This window comes from Micropterus dolomieu, linkage group LG17 (genome assembly GCF_021292245.1).
Source record: "Micropterus dolomieu isolate WLL.071019.BEF.003 ecotype Adirondacks linkage group LG17, ASM2129224v1, whole genome shotgun sequence".
NCBI classification, from domain to species: Eukaryota; Metazoa; Chordata; class Actinopteri; order Centrarchiformes; family Centrarchidae; genus Micropterus; species Micropterus dolomieu.
Genome location: NC_060166.1, coordinates 23521728 through 23536898, shown reverse-complemented (window position 1 = coordinate 23536898; position 15171 = coordinate 23521728). Strand labels below are relative to the sequence as shown.

Genomic DNA, 15171 nt, shown 5'->3' with positions numbered 1-15171 from the left:
AAGGCAATGCTACACAAACAAATAATATTTGAGGAAGTACATTCAGGAGGCAAATAGTTCTAAAGTTTTACCTTCCAGGTGACCCTGATACTCTGAGAGGTCACTGGTTGTAGGATCACATCCATGGGAGGACCATCAGGCTCTGCAGAGAGATAGGGGGGTTGAGGCAGAGGAATAATGCTACTGACAAGCATTCATGTTTCCAGTAAGTCTCATGTCCCTGAACCATTCTGGTGTGTAACTTTTATTCAGGTTTTAGAGCTAATACAAAAAGCAGAAGTGAAATATTTGCTCACATTCACATTAGTAAAAAGCAGTGCTATCAAGATACATACGTGCTTCCTCTGTGCTGATGGTGAGTTCCTTACTGGCCTCACTCTTGCCTATAGAGTTGTAGGAGTACATGCGGATGCTGTAGACAGATGCAGGGTGAAGGTCTACTATGTTGGCCTGATTGTTTGTGGGGGAGATGTTTCGTGTGGCATGCTTCAGCTCCCATGAATCTGACAAAAAAGAAGGTAATAATAGTAAAGCGTTGTTTAACAGATTTAACTCATTTCCCACTTAAAAGTGAACTAAAAGTATTTTGTATTTTGACAGTGACAGTCAATTTCAGCCTATTCTGTAATGTTTCAAATAAAGAAAAAACACTATAACTTAGCATGTTATTCCACTGCCAAATTCACTTTTCTATCTTCATTTTCTGTAAAATATAGAATATGCTCTTTTTACTTACCTGTCTTGTTCTTATACTCAATATCGTAAGAGGTAATGACGCTGTTTCCGTCAAATCTCTGTGTCCACCGGAGGTTCATACTGCGATCTTTCACTTCTCGCACCTCCAACTCTGGAGGGTCTGGAGGCTCTGAGGATTTAAAAGAGAAGGAACAATGGGAGGGAGGTAAGATAAAGTAGGAGAAGGCATCATCAGAAGAGTGTTTGAGTGGATAAAGGGAAGAGCAGGTTCATGTAGCTTTTATCAATATAAAAAGGAACTGGTACAATACTTGCATGTATACAGGAGCGGTTACCTTGCACAGTGAGCTGGATCAAGCCTCGTCCTTCTCCGTAAGAGTTGATGGCATGACAAGAGAAGAACACTGAATCCTCACGCTCCGCTGGCTTTAGCTGTAGGAAGAAAGGTAGAATCAAGAAAGAGTCAAAAAACTCTCTTTGTGCAGAAGTAAAATGTGTAAAGCACAGCTTGGTGATGGAGAAGTAGCTTGGTGAGAGTTATTTTCTCCACCATGCCTGTTTGGTATGTAGGTGACTCACTGTGCACTGGATTGGGAGGAGAGACGCATAGTGGAAGTGTCACCAATCCACTGGTACACTGCATTTTTGGTGTCAAGAATCTTCTTTTGCACCATGTGCAAAGTACCTGCCTGAACTATGCCTGACACACCCTCTGTGCTATTTATGTCACTTTAGCTGGTGAAGGTGTAACCTTATAGATTTCTGCAAAATTGCACAAACCCATTCAATGTTTTGCCAGTACTTTCAATTTATAAATGATTTAACCAGTCAGTAACTCAATTGGTTAGTTTGATCGTTCCTTTGTGTAACTTTTGTGTTCTTGTTTGTTTGTGTTATTGTGTGACTTTAGTATTTTAAAGGGTTAAAAAACACCAGACCAGAGAGGTAAAATGTCAATGGAGTCTGCTGGCTTTGAACAGAGCACTATAGCGGCTGCTTCGGCTTAAACAAAAAGGATTTTACTCTTTAAAAAAGGTCTGTCTCTGTAGCGATTCTTTCCATAATGTTGTTAGACACTTATAATAACAATCTGAGCCTGTCAGTGGCAAAAGCAATCATTGTAGTGGACGTACTTTGATGGTGTGCAATTGCCCGCAAAGATTATGCAGCCCTGTTTCACTGCTGCCGACTGCAGTGTGCTCGCTCAATACTTGACCAATTTCAAAAAAATTTGTGCCCATTAGTCACTTAGACACAAAAACATGGCAAAGCAGGGTCCAGTTTGAAAAATACAGAAGTCACCCTTTAGCAAACTCTACTGTAACACAACTGGCAGATTTAATAATGTACTCTACAGAAAAAATACAGGACACAGCCCAGTAGAATGTGCTTTTTCACTACACACATTGACTCATAAAAACAGAGCTCAAACAAGTGAAAAAGAGAACATTGAAAACTATCTAGTTGTCAGTTGAGTAAGAGTCAAAAAGATGTTGCTCTCTGATTTCATCATAAACAATTTGATGCTTTACTACCTTGAGTGTAGACAACACCTCGTCTGTCTTCTCATTGGGACTTGTGGTAATGGAGTACCGGGGGTTGCGGTCAGGGTCAATGACCGTGTCCCCTCGCTCCCAGCGGATGATGATGGGCCATTCTCCCCTGGCTGTGCAGTTCAGCTCCTTCACGTGGCCCTTCTTTGCCATGGTAGTGTTGGGGTGACTGGTGATCATTGCTGGGACTGGAAGGAGAAGGGAAATGGAGTGTGAGATGAAAAGAAGGGGAGGACAAATGGGGGGGATGCAGGGAGAAACGGTGACAGTAAACAGATTGATGAGGCAGATAAAAAAAGGAGAGGGGGAAGGAAAAGATAGCGTAAGTGGATAATGAGAAATGTTTGAGTGGAAAGGGAGAAAGAAGTAAAAGCGCGGAGAGGAGAAGGGCAGGACAGATGGAAATTAAAAAGGTGGAGTTCAGAGTGGCCAAGTTCCATTGCCGTGGAGTAATGAAGAGCTATGGTCAATGAGGTAAAATCAATAAACCTCTTCTCTCATTCTCCAATAGTTAACATTGGGGTCTAGGTGAATTAAGAAGTAAAAACAATACAATCTACCTTTCGTGTACACTCTGTACACAAAACCACTGACACATTCAATCTTCTTTGGCCAACACACACACACAATACCGATCTGCTGTTTTGTTTTCATCACTTATTCATCTCACCCTCCCTCTTTTCCTCTTTTCCTCCCTCTCCACTGAGCGAAACAGACAGAATTGAGGGAGGCGGAGGAGAGGAACGGTTCAATCAATAACACTAACACCAGAAGGAGAGAGAGAGAGAAATAGAGAGAGAGAGAGTGGCAATCCTGTAATGACAGAAACTAGTAGTTATATTTATGCGCACCTGGCTATATGTGTCTGTGCATGCAAGTGCCAAAAAGAGCCAGAAATTAAACGTCAACATCTCTTTTGTGGGTATAGCTGTTTTGTAATGTCATGGTACTGCATGCTACAAAGTACATTGCCCTGCTTAATGCTAACAGTCTGCGCGTGTGTATGTGTATGCACATTTTTCCTATGCATTTTCACTTTTCATTACACTGGGTGTTACTGACAGCGAGGGCAGGACGGAGAGATTGATTGCAGATAATGATTAAGCTCAAAGTGTTTTTGATTGTCGGTAGACAGATCCCAAGATTCAAAAGATCAATCATTCAGTTTCTTCCATTCTCACTGCCTGTAACAGACGCGTACGCACACACACACACACACACGCACACACATCCTTCTCTCTCTCCCACTCACTGTTCTTTATTGTTTTTCTCTTACACACCATGGTCACCTTTGCTCCGCCAATTCATCAGTGTGCACGTATGTGTATGTCCATGCCCACAGAGTACAGGGAGAGTAGTGCGATCCGGCTCATTGATTTGACACAGTTAGCGAGTGTGTGTCTGCATTAAGACTGACAAAGCAGGAGCACTGGAGCATCTTAGATGGCCTCACTGCAGGCATCTATGCCATGAAAAACTCATACTCTGCTACATTATCCCGTGTGAGTTTGTATACTCACTCTTGACAGTGAGGACCATGCTCTTGCTGATGTCTGAGCCCACACCATTGGAGGCTTGACATAGGTAGAAGCCACGATCTTCTTCCAGGACATGTCTGATGAGTAGAGATCCGTTACTCACAATCTGGATACGGCCAGTCAGAGGCACAGGGTGGTATTGCTGTGGATTCCCAATACCCGCTGGACAGAAAGAGAAGATTATGATGAACTGTACAATAACTGATGTTCTCTACATTTTCTTAAATCTACTATGGGCAGTATGAACCTATGAACATGACAATGGACAGAGAAAAGCTGGCAGAGAGGTATCACAGTACATAGATAAAGAATGAAAGATGGGTTCATGTACCTAGTGTACCTTTGGCATGCTTCCACATGACCTTGGGAGGAGGGTATCCATCTACTGAACAATTTAGGATTCCTGCTTTCCCATAGATCCCATCCTGGTTGTTGGGCTGAACCACAAATCGAGGAGGCACTGGAGGAAGAGGAGAGGAGGAGTGAATAAAAAGACAAAAACTATTGGTTCTTTCCCACACTGTCATATGTAATGTTTCCTTTATTGTCAGTAAACAGTATTCACTCAAAACATCATCAGCTGCCACTAAATAAAAACTTTTGATCTGCTATGTTGATTATGATAAAGTGTAATAGGGATCTAGGATCTAATCTCCACCAATGCATTGCATTCTATAATTTGGGTGAAAGTGAAGAATTTAGTGTTTTTGGAGAGTTACTCAACACGGAATTAAAGTCAAGATATATCAAGTTCTGCTGCTTCAATTCTGACCATACATTTTTTTTTAAATCTTCCAAGTCACCCAATTGTATTTAAGTACAATACAATTTAAAAAATTTTACAATAGCACCCCTGCTTTCCCTTTAAACCCTCTCCAAATATGACTTTCACATTTTCTCTCCCCCTACTCCCTTACCTGTAACAGTGAGCTGCCTCTCTGTGCTGACAGTGGCAGCATCATTGCTGGCAATGCAAGTGTAGTTTCCATTGTGTTTGAGCGACACTTTGGATATCTGGAGGGAGCTCATAAACTCCTTTGTGTCGATGGTGATTCCCGATGAGGGCACGATCTCCTGCCCGTCCTTCCGCCACGTGATACGTATGGGCATGTCTCCAGATGACACCACGCAGGCGATGTACATCAATTTCCCGATGGAAGTCGGTGGAAAGTCAAAGGGCTGAATCAGTGGAGGAACTGAGAGAGGTAAAGAAGGGGAGGTAAAAGAGTAAGCCAGAGAGGTGAAGGAAGAAGAGTGAGTATAAATATAGTATAAAGTGTGTAGAGAGGAATGGAAAGTAAATAGTAATGTAGCAGAGACAAAGTAATTGAGGGGAAAAGAGTGAAATGAGATAAAAGAACATAAGTAAAAGGAGCAGAACAGCAAGATCAAGTCAAAGAAATGTATGATGAAAAGGAGAGTGGGGGAGAGAAAAAGGAAAGGACAGGCAACAGGGTGAAATAGAGGGTAGATAGGGAGAAGACAGAATATGGCAAAGAGGGAATGGAAATAAAAAAAAAGATGAATGAAAACAGTTAGAGGGTTGTTTAAATGAGCGGGGTGAGTTAGAGGTGAAGACAGAGATTTGAGGCAGAAATGAATAAGTGAAGGATAGAGAAAATAGAGAAAGTCAGATGTGAAGACACAGGGAGAATATGGGTAGACACACAGATTTAAAGATTCGGGGGCATCGAGAGGACATGGGGTGGAAGAATGAGTGATGTAAAGGCAGAAGAGGTGGAGTGAGAAAGATACAGAGGAGGAGACAAAAAACAGACTGATTTATTTTTAGCGCACTTGGTTCAGAATAATTTTTACAGGACAGACTGATTGGTGTCGTAGTGTCATCTAAGCTTGAACCCCCAAAGCTTCCAGACCACCACAGCCTGGCCTACTAGCCCACTATCCACTCTGCAGCCGCCTGTGCCCCCTACCAACTCCTCCACTCCACCCCACCCTGCCCTGCTAAAGCCAGCCCATAATAGCTGCTCTAATTAGAGCCCCATCCGCAGGGGGAAGAACGGTGTTGCTATGGAGAGGTGATGGTGGTGGTTTGGAGTGGGGGAGGGGGGGGGGGGGGGGGGGGGGGGGGGGGGGGGGGGGGGGGGGGGGGGGGGGGGGGGGGGGGGGGGGGGGGGGGGGGGGGGGGGGTGGTTACAGCTGAGACATCTGGGGGATTTAATCTGGGCCTCGTTAAAATTCATCTAATTAAATCAGAGACTTGACGAGCACACATTCATACAAGCACATACCTACACCCACACGCGGCAAATGCACATACACACAGGCACGCAGGAGTGCGCAAACACAACGAAGACCAACGAGTGCCACAAATTTCACACATCTGCTAATGTCAAGTCGAAACACACACAACCCAGACTCGACAACTTCCTATAACAAACATGTCATGCTATCGCTGCAGAGAGCAGAGTGAAACATACAAGGTGACATGCAGAATATATACACCACACGCAGACACACACTTTGTCATTCACACACATACATGCATGCGTACGGAATGCACACACACAAATCTTATACAATAGCACTCCTGCTCTATGTAATTGCTGAGTGGTTGAGAGAGCGCACTAGGCCACTCCGCCCCTTAATCAGGGGTTATTAGAGGCAATGCGTACAGCTTTCTTCTTTCCTCTCCTTGTTTCACTCACACCCTCCTGCTCCAAACCAGTCTTACTTTCCATTCCTCTAACAATCACCCTCTCACATTCAGAATTTTTTTTTCCCAATGCATTTTCAAACTTATAACCCAGTAAAACACAGGTAGACTCATATAAATCACAATTCAAGAGATTATATTACTGACAGTATATTCTCCTCATTGGGCAAACCCCAAACAAATTTACACCACACAACAAACAAGAATATGCATGCTGTGCTTTGTATATTTTGTGAGAATATCCATCCTAGCCATAAGTAAAATCCTGTCAGACTCATCAACAAAGTTATCACTTTCAGAATGATCAACACTGTGACTGACCTTTGACAGTAACATAGACAGTCTGCGTGATGAACTGCTGCGGTTGGATGAGCACACTGCAGACATATGCCCCCTCGTCCATCCCCTTCTGAACATCGCTGAGCTTCAGAGTGCCATTCTCATACACCACCTGAACAGACATTAGGTGTGTTACATTGTGTGTCTTCTTATTCATATACAGACATATACTGTGGATTCAAATGAGATGATGCTAAGATCAAAACATGGCTGACACTGATGCATAAAGACGTCCCCCTGATTTGCTTTGTGCATTCATTTGTTTCTCTTTGGGAGTTTTCAGGTTCAATCCAGTAGAAATCTTTTTTTTTTTTTACTATACTGATTTCTGACATAGAAGCAAAACATAAGAAAAACAGCCTATTTTATATGATTTCAGAATGTGTGAAATGTTATTCATGTTTTATAATATATATATATATATATATATATATATATATATATATATATATATATATATATATATATATGTGTGTGTGTGTGAAAGTGATCAATAAAGTATTTCTTATTCTGATTCTAAAAAATAATAATTTATATAGTAATTTAGCACCTTTCACACAAGCAATGCAGCTCAAATGCTTCACATAAAACAAGATATAGAATGCCATAATTAATCTAAAATAAAACAAAAAACACAAAAAATAAAACCCACTTGATAATGATAGTAAAATATGTATTTATGGTCAAAGAAGAAGAACTGAATGAGCCTTTAAACAATACTATATAGGATGTGCAGCAATTGCGTAGGATAGGATGTTCATGTAATACAGTTCTGTATGGAAAATAAATTCTGATATATTTTCATTGCCCCCTGTACGCAGGATAAGCAGTTGACGATGGATAGATGGATATTTTCATTGTCTTGGAGCAGAAATGCGGATAGAAAACTCCACCTGGCGATGGTTGTCAGGCAGCAGAAGCCCCTCCTTGTACCAGTTGATTGAGTAATAAGGGTACCCAATCACACGGCAGTTTATGAAAGTGTTTCTTCCTGCCACTGCAGTTATGTTCTTCATAGGCCGAATCCTCGGAGGACCTGATGGTGGAGGGAGGTAGGTGGGGGGTGGGGGGGAGAAAAAGAACGAGAGATGGGTTGACCAGAGGAAGAACAGAGGGGGGAAAAGAAGAAGGTCATTAGTTGATGGTGTCAGAAGCAGGTCGTGGAATTTTAGGAATAAACGGGAGGGGAGATAGGGAAGGGAGATGTGGAGAAGGGAATGGACAGAAGAGGAAAGAGGCTTGTAGGGGTGTAGGAAGAGAGAGGGGTAAGAATGTCTAAAGCAGCTTCTTTCTGGAGGAGCACCTGAATACTCCTGCACAATTTCTGACCATTACTGTCCAGATACGCCACCCCACTCTTGCCCACCCACCCGCAACTGTTTTCTGTTGAAAAGTCTGTTTAGCCCATCCCAGGCACATGTAGCGTGTCTTATGGTCGTTTACATCTAGAGAAATACAGTTACGCTAAGTAAGATGGGATCTAAAAATATGCATTATCAAAAATTAGCATTATCAAATGACTTTTAAAGTTAAAAAGAGTATGCTTTAGACAGGGGGGAACAAAACGTGAATCGAAATGTTATGGATCACGTGCCTGTTTCTCTAATTGTTCATGTTGTGTCCCCTTGTAACAGACACAACCAAATTCATTAAGTCAGGAATGCCAGACTTCAGAGCAGCAGCGATAGTATTATTGTTTACAGGTCAGATTGGATTAGCAATGGCAATTTCATTTTAATGTTACTGACATTTAAACAAACCATCATTTAATGTAACTGACTGCATAACTAGTCTAAAAAGAGAGAATAACAGAGAAAGGGAGAGACAGTGGGTGAAACAGATGAGAAAACTGAACTGGCACTTAACTTTAGTTTGTACTTTATTTAGAGGCTTTCTGTTTTCTGAAAGGTAGTGCATTTAAATGCTTGGGCAAGCATAACAACAGAATGTCATATTTTGCTCCCGACTGTTTTACTATACATGTAACATATGTGTTGGGCGCTGCAAGACCTGCAGAATCCGAGGTTGTGGCATTGTTCCAGACCTAAAACACAGAACTTATCAACTCCAACAACCTAATCATGGATTGTTTGTGTCCATATATGTGCACTTTTTATTCACTGTGGGGCATGGCATTTTCTGTGGTTGCATAGTGTAACAAATGCAGTGTTTTCTTTGTGTTATAACAAATGAACATGTGCGTCTGTGCTGTGAACTCTATGAATCCCATATTACAAGAGCTATAGTATTCTGAGAAGTAGTGAAGCTAAGCAATACTGACCAATAAAATAAATGTGAATGATGTCCTAACAAATACGAAAATATACCAAAAAATAAGGTTGACTGACTAAATATGTTGGTCATGTATCATTGTCAAAATACAGAGACTGAAGGCTGTGGGCAGACAGTCAGAAGGACACAAAATGTGTTTAGCATTACTGAAAGACACTAGGAGCTATCACTCAATCATCTGTCACTTCTCTGCTGACCTTCTCACCATTGTTCGTGTATCTTTGTTTTTGTCTTTCCTTCCAGTTCTCCTACCCTGACATCTCTCTCTCTGTCGCGCTCCTCCCTTTCTCAGTGTGTGCTGAGCTTTGAAGTTCTGACAAGTGAAAGATGTATTATTCAGTAGCACCGTCGCACAGACACACATGCCGCCACACAAAAACACATATACAGTGTACACGTGCATGAGTGCTTGACGACGTCTGTGTGGCTCGATATCTTTGCTGCTGGGCCCTTACTGATTGGGATAAGCTGAGTGTATCACATTTCAGTGAGTGGACGAGCATACTAGTGTGTTTCTTTTTCACGTGTGGGTCCATGTATGCGTGTGTGTGTTGCATGTAGGGTTCTGGCTCTCAGGCAACGGGGTTCATTCTCACTTCAATGATCATTCTGGCATGTTAGACTCACATGTCACAACTACACATCTCACCAAACGACAGAGAAAAGAGAGAGACAGAGAGAGAGAGAGAGAGAGACATGGAGACAGCAATCCAGCCCTGTCCATCGGTGTCACTCCTCATTCTTGTCGTCTCCGATAACAGTGACATCACCAGTCCTGTCACCAGAGTTCACCATCACTCCCCCAACAGACACTGGCACTCTTCTCTTCTCTCATTTCAACTATTCTCTCTGTCTCCCCTATGTCTCTGGCCATCTGTTTCTTTCCCTTTTAAAGTTTCTTCATCCATTTGTCTCACATTCCCTTAATCTCATTTTTTCTTCTTTAGAGACTCTTTCTCTCCAATTGTTAAGCTATAATCTGTTGTCTGCCTGCAAACATGTGAATGTGTGTGTGCATGTGAGTGTGCATACAGGTAGGTGCAGCAGGTGGATGAGAAGGTGTATATGTCTTCTTTATGTGCTCATATGTATGTGTGCGTTCACATGTGCTGAGCTCGAGTAAAGCGAGATAGCAAGACGAGTACGTTTCAGGAGACAGATCACAAGAAAGAAAAACAGAATGACAACGACAATATAAACTATAAGGGCTGCTGGAGGAACAAAGCACTGACTGATACAAATTAACATATAAACAAGATTGACAGAACAAGAAAGAAAACAATAGAAATATAAAATATAAAAACATATATATATGTATAGTATATGAGAAAGAAAAACACACATACAGAGATAGAGGTAGAGATATAGAAAGGTACAGGATAGGATATGGGTCAGGGTAGGGGTAGGGTTCAGGCTATGAGAAGCCTCTGTATGACTGATATTGAAAAGTAGACAGGCACCTCTTACGTTTATGCGCGCTTGGTACTCGGCGCTACCGGCCGAGTTTCGTGCGGCGCACCGATACACTCCTCCATCGCGAATCTGCGGGCTGCTGACGTTGACATGGCTCACTGTGCTGCCATCGGACAGTGTGTATTGGCTGGCTCTGACACGTGATAGGTCCCGGGCCACAGGCTCGTCGTCCAGTGTCCAGGTGATGGTGGGTGGAGGCGCTCCTTTGGCGGCGCACATCAGGGAAAACGGTTCACCCAGGACCACCACCCTTTCGCTGAAGGAGGCAACAATACGGGGTGTACCATCTAAGAAACAATCACAAGACAAGATATGTGACATGTGAGTTTAGAAACAACTAGTAACAGTGCATTACTCTGGATTCAAATCAGCATTACGGTAGGAAGATGAATTAAAATGACCGGCTGGACCTTGTCTGACAAGAGGCTAAATCATTATACTCATACTGCATAGTGAGAGCACGTGAAATGTTTTTACGGTCTACTGGCACAGAATGGAAAAGTAATATTTCAGACCAGTAAAAGAATGAACCTGCATGAAGCGTAGCCTTATATCTTTCTGTGTGCTATGTGAAAATATACAGTATACGTGTCCATAAATGTGATCATAAGCGTTTTTGAGTGCATGTACGGAATGTGTATAATAAAATCTAAATAAATTGCAAATAAGAGATGAGATGAGATTCAACTAGATGGGACATTTCAACAACAGAAATGCTTTGCAACTGCTATTACTCAGTAAATTAATGGAAATCCTGATACCAGACACACAACTGCACATGTGAAGTAGGATTACTTGCTCTCCAGCATTTTTGGTGGTACATCTGGTAAATATGTCATGTAAACTGTGTGTAATTGTTGTCACATTAATCATAACAACAAACACCCAATCATTCTTACCCTTCTTACATTCATGCTTGTACACCAACATGGTAATCCCTTTCTGTCCTCACCTTCCAGCAGTATGATGGAGAAGTCCTGGGCAGTCTGGCCCTTGCGCGTGGCAAAGCACTGGTAAGCTCCTGAGTGTCTCTTTTGTGCTGCAGAAATGAACAATGTCTCATTGTGAGCCCCCTGGATGGAAAAGTGCTGATCGGGCAGGACAGGTTCTGTGTTACGGTACCAGGAAACAATAAAGTGGGGGGAACCCTGGACGGCACAGGATAGGATGACTGTACTGCTGATTCCCGTCTTCAGGTTCTTGGGAGACAAGGTGACCCGCAGTGGCTCTAGAGATAGAAGGAGAACCAATTAGAACAAAATTATATCCATCGTATTCACAAGTTACGACTTAAACATTGAAGGTACATGCATAGTATCAGGCAGTTTTACTTGGATTGCAGGACGAAAGCTATTTGAACTGAGCTACGCTGTGCTGGCCAGGTGTCACAAATCATATTTTGATTTGGTGTGATTTTGTATTTGTTGTTTGTGTGTCAAGATTTCTGCCATTGCTTTTGATGTGTGTGCGCGTGTGTGTGTGTGTGGGTGTGCGTGTGTGTGTGTGTGTGTGACAGAGAGAGAGTGTGTGCGCTAAGCAGCGAGTAAAACCGAGACAGAAAGGGGAGAAAATGTCAGTGAGCAATAAAGCAGCTGGTGTTAAGTGCTGGAGGCTGCTGAATGTGTGTGAGCGTGTATGTGTGTATGCGTGTGTGTGTGAGGGAGTGACAGTGTGTGCATGTGTAAGACTTTCTTCACGGCCAATAAGTGCATGTACTGTAAGTGTGTATCCAAATGTATGTGTGTGTGTGTGTATGTTTGTACCACCTTCTATGCCCTGTCATAGGAGGTTTGTGGGTTGTGCAGTGATGTGCCCTGTGGCCAGTCTGCCCAGTGTCCGGTTACTTCACCCTTTTCCCAACCACAATCAAATTCCATCTCCTTGCTCCACCTCCCACCTATTCTCTCCAAAAGTGTGCCATCTTCTCTCTTCTCTATCTGCGTCACCTCCTCACCTATCTTTCAGTCATACACACAACAATATGCAATTCTCTCCATCTTTCCCTCCCTCTCTCACATCCTTGGTAAACAGAGCGATAGGCCTACACGACCACTGTTGTGCTCTGTCAACCTAGCAACCCCTTGCTGAGGTTTCAGAGCACAACAGGGGAGAACAAGCCATCCTTGGAGATCAAGCTCATGCTCGACTCAGAGTTGGGGTGGTGGTAGTGGGCACGGGGCCAGAGCAAAGCTGAAATGATGTCTCCATTGCGCTTGGCTGTGACCTGGCATTACATTCATTACCTCTGCCCATCTCTCTCTTTTGCACCATCTGTAGTTGTCAGTGTAGAACAGTGGAGGTCAGGAGAGGTAGATAAAGTGATAAGTGATACTTTGTTGCGTGCTGACAGTGGTGGTCACAGGACTTGAATATTGATATTTTTACTACTACTTATTCTACTATACTCTTTAGTCTTTTACCCACCTATGATGTTGAGGTGACCTGTCACCTCTTTGGAGCCAAAACTGTTGGTGACCTCACAAATGTAGTTTCCACTATCCTCGAGCCTCAAGTCGGAAATGGTAAGCCCAGTGATGCGTCGCGTCCAGCGGGAGTCTGCCGGTAATGGCCGACCATCCTTTAGCCATCGAATGGCGGGGTTTGGATATCCTGATGCGATGCAGGGCAGCTCAACACTGTGCCCCACCTGCACCTCACCGGACTGGAAACTGTCCAGCACTGACGGGGTGGACTCCGTAGGGTCTATAGGTGAAGCACGTCACAGAAATTATATATTTATTTACAGTGTTGGGAGTAAAGTGTTAGAAAAGCAACGCAAGTACAGTTGTGTATTGCTTTTTGCTGTAACACGAGAAAGAAGACACAAGAAAAAAATCAGTAATATTATACCCATTACAATCTCAGTAACGTGCGTTACAATGCATTTTAACCAGAAATTAATAGGTGTTGTTTGGTTTTTTTAATAATTCACCAATACCGAGAAACATTTCGGCAAAAGAAAAGCAAATCCATGAGTAAAAGATTGTAGGCAGGGTGCAAACTTTGGGGGAGCTCCTCTTAACAAGACGGTAGCTCCCCTGATGGATCATCATTAATAGATTTCCATAGGCTGTGTTTGTGCTTTAACGAATTACTTTCATGATTAGAGAGGCTACTGTCAGTTCATCATGAACGATCCTGTCAAGGTGTCGGGAGATAATAATCTATGACGTAATGCTGCTGTACCTCATGCGTAAATGCACACAGCGTCTTTCTAAATGGGGAGACGATTTATCCTATAACTGCACATTACTAGAACCCACCTATGCAGCACATCTTACTATTAGAATAATGCACCCATTAAATAGCAGTTAAAGTAACTCAAGAGTAACAAAAATGTAGTGTAAAGCATTACAATTCAGAGACAGTACCATTGTAATATAACTAATTACTCTCAAATGACAGTAACTAGTAATCTATAATGTATTACATTTTGGAAGTAACTCGACCCACACTGTTTATTTAGAATGATTAGTCCTTTAACTGATTTTTAGATCCTTAAAGAAATAGTTTGACATTTAGTACACTATTTCGCTTTTTTGCCAAGAGTTAGATGAGAAGATCAAGACCATGCTCACGTCTGTACAGTAAACATGATGCTATCACTAGCAGATGGTTAGCTGAGATTAGCACAAAGACTGGAAATAGGAGAATCAGCTAGCCTAGCTCTTATAAATGAGACAAAATTCAATTAAGAGTACCTTTGAAGCTAACATTATATATTGTTTGTTTAAAAACTGAAGTGGAAAAACAGGACACTGTGCTTTGACAGGGGTTATGTGTATGGGCTAATATTTGTGTCAGTAGAATCTGAATTTGAATAATTTAGATCTGAATTTGAATTGCTCAACTTGAATAATTGCAATACAAAACTTAATTTGAATCGCATAATTTAAATTTGTATTGTTTAACTATTGAAAAACTGAATCTAAATAGCATAATTTGAAATGAAATTTATTAGTTTAAAAATGAATTCCAATAAACTTGAAACTGAATATAATATTATGAAACTGAATTCAGTTGCAACTGAAACTGTATTTGAGCCTCACTAAAAATTCAGTTCTCTTAATTCAAATTCAATTCTCTCATTTCAATTTCAATCCACAAGATTCAGTTTTAAGGTCAAAGACACTTGCTTCAGAAGGAGCAATCGAGTGCAGATCAAGCTTGGATTCTTTCTCACTGCCAGCAGGGGGCAACTCCACTGCAAAAGAAGCCTGGTTCCATCAGAAATAATGGTAAAATGAGCTTCCCACCTTAATTATTACCTAAGTAAACTCTTTCCTTATTATAGTCAGTTTCAATTCCTTTTCAATACAGCATGATGTTCATTTAATAAATTTTGGTCCTATTTAGAGGAAAATAGCCGATAAAGCAGGGTATGCTGTAGGGTGGGACTACCTTATGGTTATTCAAGCCAAATACCATCAGTTTTTACGATGGTGAAGTATGACAAAAGACATCATTCTCAGGTTTGTATAAATTTATATCATATCAGAAAAAGATTTCTGAACAAGTGATATGCCTGCTGGGCTACCTTGTGATTGACAAGTAGCTACCATGGCGACCTGTCAATCAAGGTAGAGTATCTCCTATTTACTGC

General features: G+C 41.9%; 1 protein-coding gene across 5 annotated transcripts in view; it reads right to left on the bottom strand.

Moving 5' to 3' along the window:
* LOC123985784 (Down syndrome cell adhesion molecule-like protein 1 homolog) overlaps nucleotides 1-15171 on the bottom strand; it is an 89080-nt gene that overhangs the window by 18952 nt on the left and 54957 nt on the right. For 3 of the 5 annotated variants that reach the window (XM_046073653.1, XM_046073652.1, XM_046073651.1), the window contains exons 4-16: nucleotides 12993-13271; nucleotides 11521-11796; nucleotides 10556-10855; nucleotides 7697-7839; nucleotides 6786-6915; nucleotides 4705-4983; nucleotides 4128-4247; nucleotides 3770-3949; nucleotides 2232-2437; nucleotides 1032-1128; nucleotides 737-865; nucleotides 336-503; nucleotides 72-142 (exon numbers count right to left, since the gene is read on the bottom strand). In XM_046073653.1, coding sequence (XP_045929609.1) covers nucleotides 72-142; nucleotides 336-503; nucleotides 737-865; nucleotides 1032-1128; nucleotides 2232-2437; nucleotides 3770-3949; nucleotides 4128-4247; nucleotides 4705-4983; nucleotides 6786-6915; nucleotides 7697-7839; nucleotides 10556-10855; nucleotides 11521-11796; nucleotides 12993-13271 — 2378 coding nt within the window. Of the gene's footprint in view, nucleotides 1-71; nucleotides 143-335; nucleotides 504-736; nucleotides 866-1031; nucleotides 1129-2231; nucleotides 2438-3769; nucleotides 3950-4118; nucleotides 4248-4704; nucleotides 4984-6785; nucleotides 6916-7696; nucleotides 7840-10555; nucleotides 10856-11520; nucleotides 11797-12992; nucleotides 13272-15171 lie in introns of all 5 variants that reach the window. The other 2 variants (XM_046073650.1, XM_046073654.1) reach the window with 1 other exon arrangement.